Below are 6,572 nucleotides of genomic sequence, written 5' to 3' on the forward strand. Positions count from 1 at the left end.
TTAATTTAATTGCTTGTATTAACGTTGTTGGTTATTAGTCTGTTTTGTGGTTACTTTTATTTTATTTTATATCTTGTTTATCTTTGGTTTTGTAAAGACCTTTGGTATACACTAGGTGTTTAAATGTGCTATATAAATAAACTGAACTTGACCTTATATGTGACCCTGGAGATAATTTGTAAATTTCCTAGTGTAAATATATAAAAATTCCATTTTTGGTACACAAATGATCATGAGCTGATTTTTACCAGCATTTTGCAGGTTGGTGGGTGTTACTTTCAAACCCTGGATAGCACTATTATCAGTGATTGTTGAGCGGTATTGAGTGTATGGAGCAGCAGGTCCCTGTGATCACCTCTCCTGGTGTCTGTGTCCGTCTGGAAGTCGTGGTTGTCGGCGCCGGTCTTGGGGCTCCTCCAGCCGGTGAGGTCCAGTGGCGGGTCTCTGGCAGGAGCGGTGCGCTCGCACATCAGCAGGACCTGAGGGAAGCCATGTCCCAGCAGCAGCACCCAGCCGTTAACAGTTAGCGCCGCGCAGATGACGGGCTCGTCCCAGAGTGGCCCGCGGCTCCCGAGCACGAGGAGCGTGACCCAGACGATCCAGACGATGGCGCTCAGCAGTAGTGTCAGCACCAGCAGCGCTGCACGCAGTTTGCTCCGCCGCCGCGGATGCCCACTGGAGCTGTAGCTGTAACTGAAGCAGGAGTGCCGGAGGCAGAGCAGGGCCGTCGCTAGCCCCGCGGCTAGCAGCACCATCACGTAGATCTGGAGCATGACGAACTCAGGCCGTGAGAACTGGCAGGTCTTTTCATCACGCGTCAGCACCACCAGCAGCCACTCGGCCGCTACGATGACCTGCACTAGCCCTAGCGCCGCGACCACGCCCACCTCCCTCCAGCCACGCACTAGTACCACGCCCAGCAGCGCTAGCCCACGCGCTAGCAGAGCTCCGAACACCAGGCTGAAGAGCACGCTGAACGCAAACACCCGAGCCGGGCACGTCTGCGAGGACAGGGCCACAAGGAAGCAGTAGGGAAGGGAGAATATTCCAGCCGTCGCTAGCAGGAAGAGCATTAGCGCCACCGCCGATGAGCCAGACGCACACGCCGACCCCAGCAGCGCAAGCATCAGCGCCACACAGCTGACCAACCCTGCGCCGGACACAGTCTGCACCGCAATACCCCATCCATCACACAGCGGCCAGAACTCAGGAGGAAGAGTCAAGCCGCAGCCCGCCGGACGTGAGCCGTTTGACCTCTGACCCCCGGACAGGAGCTCCATTAAGACTCTAGAGATGTCCTCTTCTCTCGTGCTCACAGCGATCTACAGCAAAGAACTGTCAGTTACTCTTTCTCAAATACCTGTGTCTTTTACACAACACAGCTGAGGAAGGCTGATGCTGATTTATACAGCTGTGTCGTTGTGTTAGTCTGGGTCAACAGCCGTCAAAGAAATCTATCAAAGAACAGGTCATTTATATAAAACTACAAAAAAGAGATGACAGTGGAACAGGACTTATGAAGATAAGCAATAGTTCTGGCATTCCCTCAAACTACAATGAACTTATAGTGCTGCTGACAGAAATACTATATGGCAGAACAACCCTGTTTTCTGTATCAAGTAATGTATACTACAATTGTTTTTTTGCTTTTTTTCATTTTAAATAAGAAGATGTAACATTAAATTATATTAAAGGGGGGGTTTTAGAGACCGAATCTTAGAACTGCTTCGAACGAATCTCAAACGCAGCTATGGTGTTTGACACAGAAGTATAAATCAGCTTTTAGTTGTAAAAGCTCGATTTTGAATTAGTTTTACATTTTGACTTTAGGTGATTTCCAAGGTTTTTGGGGCGCATCTATAAACTACCCAGCTCCTGAGGTCCTAAATCAAGATATCATGTACACTAATGTACACAACTGTGCTTAGGCCTCTTTTCCAGACATGAAGATGCAGCCGAACAGATCTGGTAACCTCCCTCTAATTAATATAATTATCATGTAAAAGAGCACAAGTCAGTGTTTGAAATGGCATGCTTTCTTCAAATGCAGTTGTGAAAGTATAATTGGTTATTTTATTAGTCTAGGGAGTTGTGATGGCAGAAGTTTCAAGAAGTTTCAGAAAAGTCCCCCAACTTTATCGTACCTTGTTATACAGTGCACACAAACATTATTACATTGTTTTAATGTGTATATGTAGTTTGCGACTACACTGAAACCGACAGCTTCTCTTATGACAGCTCTCTGCTTTCGTCCAAGTTCTTCATGACTAAATTAGCAGTGAGCGACAAAGTGAAAGAGACGAAGCCCTCTGCTCGTGGAAAAAATCACAACCTCTTGATTTCCAGTTGGCTGTATTGGTCAGACCCGTACTCAAAACAGAGAAGATCTTTTAGAAATCATTCTGAAGAAATACAGGTGACCGGACTTCACTGTTTTCCTAATCTTTCCTGTCTTTAACCTGTGTGTAGACGCTGAAGGGCTGATGGAGACGGATGTATTGCTCTTCCTCTGCAGGACAAAAGCTCAACTGTGACACCGTTATCAGTGATTTTATCCTCTGCTTTAATGTCTTTCCTGCTACACATCTCCCTTCCACATATTTCACATCGGTTGTTCTTTGAGCTTGTCATCTGGCAGTAGTTACAGTAGTTTAGAAATGTTTGCTGAACTGGATGAAACAAGCAGCTAATGAATCATGGATCTTTACATGATATAAGGAAACCTGTCCTGCGATTGAACGAAACAGTCGTCTGTGTAAGTAAAGAATCTGAATCTCAATCACACACACACACACACACACACACACAGCAGACATTTACACTCCATAGAATTGTCCGAATTGTCACCTGATTTCATTCTGATAGTATTAGAGAAGTGTCGTACCTGCAGCCTGTCGCTTCGTCCATCACCGTCCCTCACACACTGTCTGTCTGTGTGTGTGTGTGTGTGTGTGTGTGTGTGTGTGTGTGTGTGTGTGTGTGTAGGATGGGAGGAGGGACGCACAGATGATGAACTGAACAGATTTCTTCCTGCTCTTCCTGAATTTGCATTATGTGTATGTGAACAGTCTCTCTCTCTATCTCTCTCTCTCTCACACACACACACACACACACACACACACACACATGAGCAAACACACCAATCGTTCTTATCATGACTCAGTATGTTAATGTGCTTTTCAGAATGGTATGTAATGATATTCATCACCATGTTATGATATTTGCTTTTATTCTAGTGCAATAACGTCAATAGAGTTAGTGAAAATAGAAACTTTAATTGGATTTCTACTCCGGTAATCACACATGACACATTTAATAATATAAATGTGTTTATGGGACAGGCTCTACGAGACAGAGGAAGTGATGTCATCAGTCATCGCTGCTACAGGAAACACACCTTCTGTAATAAGGGCGAAGTCGCAGCTAGGGGCGTGTCTTAACCCTGATGACTAGATTTCAGGATGTTGATTGACAGCTGGGGAGTGGGAGGGGATAAGTTGTCGTCTTATCACAGCATATACAAAATATAAAATATTATATAATAATAATAATAATGACAATAGCAATCATATCAATCATGACAGTAACCATGCATTGAAACAGTCCTTTACCATCATACATCATAACCTCACGACAACATTGAGCAAAAGAGGTGGGGCCACTGGGTGAGGGGGCGGGGCTGAAGGAGGCCAAGCTTATATAATGCCATATTTGGCCAGATCGCTGAGCTCCATGTCTCCAAACGCTTCCCATGGGCACACCACAGTGATGTCTGTCATGAGACAAGACACAGGCGTTAAACACTGAACACAAGTGTGTGTGTGTGTGTGAGTGTGAGTGTCACCATGACTCACCTGTGCCGAGACCCTCCATACCAGGAATGTCATCACCGAACCTGCAGACAAGAGAGAAACTCAGTGACCGCAGCATTTGTGTGTGTGTGTGTGTGTGTGTGTGTGTGTGTGTTGTGTGTGTGTGTGTGTGTGCGTATATGTAAGTGTCTGTACCCTTTCTGTCCGGGCTTGGGGGCCTTGCTCTTGAAGGTACGTGTCTGTCTTTGCTTGAACTTGGGCGGCCCCTTCTTGGGCGTGGTTGGTCCGGCGGTGCTGGCGGGTGTGGCCAGAGCACTTCCTGCAGGAGGAGCCGCGTTCATGTCTGCGTTTCCCTGAAACACACGCGCAGGAACAACGCTTACGACCAGAGCACGTCACTGGACTCTAGGATTATGGGATTACTCCAATCAAACTGGAACTGGAATCAGAGCATTGTCTTCGTCTGTTAGTGCTGGTTTTCCCAAGGCTCTGTTTTGGACCCTCTTTTATTTATTTTTTACTTATTACCTCTTGGTTATATTTTTAGGAAATATGGCATTAGGTTTAGTTGTTATGTGTAGAAAACCCAGCTCTATTTGCCCTCTGAGGCAAATTCTATTTTTCTTTCTTTTGGATTGCTTAAAAGAGATTAAATCTCTTAAAACTCATAAAATGAATATAGACAAAACAGGTTCTTCTTACTTTCTTACTTTCTATTTTTAACTCATTAATCTCCTCATTTTCTTATCTTAAAAATCTGAGTGTTGTCCTTGATACAACTTTGTCTTTTGAAAGCATGTGAATATTACTCCAGCGTCTCACATCCAGTTCCACAGCTGTTGTTCTAGTTCTCTCTTCAGTTTGAACTTCCTCACAAACTCCTTCATATACTTCAGTTGGTCCAGAAGTGACTGTATAATTACTAGAACCTTCTCCATCGAGCACATCTCCTCTGTTCTCTGTCATCTCGATTGGCTACAAGATTCTGCTCCTTACTTTTAAAGCTCTTCATAATCAGCCTCATATGTCTCAGATTACTTCTTATTTACATCTGACATATCTTGCTTTTAAAGACTATCTTGTTGTGTGAGGTGTGTCAAGAATGACTGAATCTGCTCAGAAGAACGTCGGCAGTGCCCCGAGCACAAATCTAGGATTTTCAATCACATTTTGAAGATCTTATTAGATTTATTAGAAAATTTTTAGTTTTTGATTTATCCATTGTAATAACACTCACAATCACAGAATAAAGCTCTTGAGGAAGAATGCGAGTATTCCTGACGTGTCAGACACCGATCAGATGATCATCTCACTAGAGTCCTCCACGTTAAACACTGTTACATCTTGCCTCATTAAGATGCTAAGCTCATTAGCATAACAGATTTATAAGATTTCCTTTATCTGCCCGGTTATACAGTAGCATCTGTCTGTCTGTGGTTTAGACGCTGGTGTTTCTAGCTTCATGTGATGCTGTTTAAAAGCTTCTTCATCATGAATATTTCACTCCAAGCAGTATGTCTGTTTTCCTGCTTTAACACCAGAGCAAAGAAAACTGATCTGCACAAAACAAACAGACTAGACATAACAGAGCTAATGGATGATCATCGTTTGTAACTACAGATCTGTCCGAGAGGAAGAGCAGTATTATAGCTCTCTGAAGTGTGTGTGTGTGTGTGTGTGTGTGTGTGTGTGTGTTTACCTGTGCTTGCGGTCCGTAAGTGCGTCCCTCTCTCCGTCTGTCAGTGGAATGAGGCTCTCGGTCTCTCCTGCTCTCTTATAGTTTCCCTAAAGGTCAGAGAGCAGCTTGCAGCTCCTGTTAGGGAAACACTAATGGACTTAATGCTCTTTAGACTTCATCAGGTGTGTGTGTGTGTGTGTGTGTGTGTGTGTGTGTGTGTGTGTGTGTGTGTGTGTGGTCATGATGCTTAAATCTCAAGGTTACAGTCTCGTTTCCTGAACATGTGAGAAGATGCAGCTTTTCACAAACACACAAACCCATGAAAGCAGACTAATGTTTCAGCAAGGCCTTCATGGATCACTTGAGAGTCTTTTTGTTATGTCTATAATACGTGTTATTGCTGGCTAATATGACCAAATACACTAAAGTAAGATTTTAACATTTATTTGACCCAAATCAGCAAAAAAAACACTGAAGCACTGAAGAGTATCAAATATGAGAACAGAGTGGTAACCAAACTGATGATAATCACTAGAAAGTAAGTGTCCCCAACTAAGAGGGCAAGGAACCAGAACCCATCCCTGGGTTTCCTTCATATCATTATTATGTTGAAAGAGCTGAGTATATATTTTTTAGGTTTCTTTGATGCATGCAAAGAAGAACACTATTTATCTGAAATCTAAATTTTTGTTACAATATATATATTATTCATTGTCACTTTTGATCAATTTAAAGCATCCTTGCTAAAAAAAAGAATACATACAAAAAAAAAAAAACCAAAAAAATTATGTGTACTCCTAGCTTTTGAATGAAATAGTTTATAAAGTTACAAAAGTTTATTATTATTATCTTTGGATCTTTCCATCAGAGAATTCTGAAAAAAATGTACTTAGCTGTTTTAAATATTGGTAATAAAAATAAAAATGTTTTCTGAAGGATCATGTGAAACTGAAGAAGTAAAAAATATCCCACAATATTACCTCTTTGGCCATTCTTTAGGTCAGATAAACGCAGGCTTGGTGAACAGAAGAGGATTCTTTAAAAACTTTCTATAAAAAAAGCTAACTGTTCATGAACTTTTG

The 6,572-nt window shown here is 42.7% G+C and overlaps 2 protein-coding genes across 2 annotated transcripts in view; both read right to left on the bottom strand.

The window, feature by feature from the left end:
* LOC122341497 (G-protein coupled receptor family C group 5 member B) overlaps positions 1-2,924 on the bottom strand; it is a 4,217-nt gene extending 1,293 nt beyond the window's left edge. The window contains exons 1-2 of the mRNA XM_043234900.1: positions 2,885-2,924; positions 356-1,322 (exon numbers count right to left, since the gene is read on the bottom strand). Of these exons, the coding sequence (XP_043090835.1) occupies positions 356-1,280 (925 nt within the window). The 5' untranslated portion in view covers positions 1,281-1,322; positions 2,885-2,924. The remainder of the gene's footprint in view (positions 1-355; positions 1,323-2,884) is intronic.
* Positions 2,925-2,992: 68 nt separating this feature from the next.
* pde6hb (phosphodiesterase 6H, cGMP-specific, cone, gamma, paralog b) lies at positions 2,993-5,463 on the bottom strand. Its single transcript, XM_043234901.1, has 3 exons — positions 4,008-5,463; positions 3,855-3,895; positions 2,993-3,772 (listed from the first exon to the last, which is right to left on the bottom strand). Exons 1-3 carry the CDS (start codon positions 4,151-4,153, stop codon positions 3,696-3,698), a joined length of 264 nt encoding a protein of 87 aa, XP_043090836.1. The 5' UTR covers positions 4,154-5,463; the 3' UTR covers positions 2,993-3,695.
* Between the last annotated feature and the right edge of the window lie 1,109 nt (positions 5,464-6,572).

The sequence above is a fragment of the Puntigrus tetrazona genome, chromosome 3 (genome assembly GCF_018831695.1).
Source record: "Puntigrus tetrazona isolate hp1 chromosome 3, ASM1883169v1, whole genome shotgun sequence".
In the NCBI taxonomy this organism is placed as follows: domain Eukaryota; kingdom Metazoa; phylum Chordata; class Actinopteri; order Cypriniformes; family Cyprinidae; genus Puntigrus; species Puntigrus tetrazona.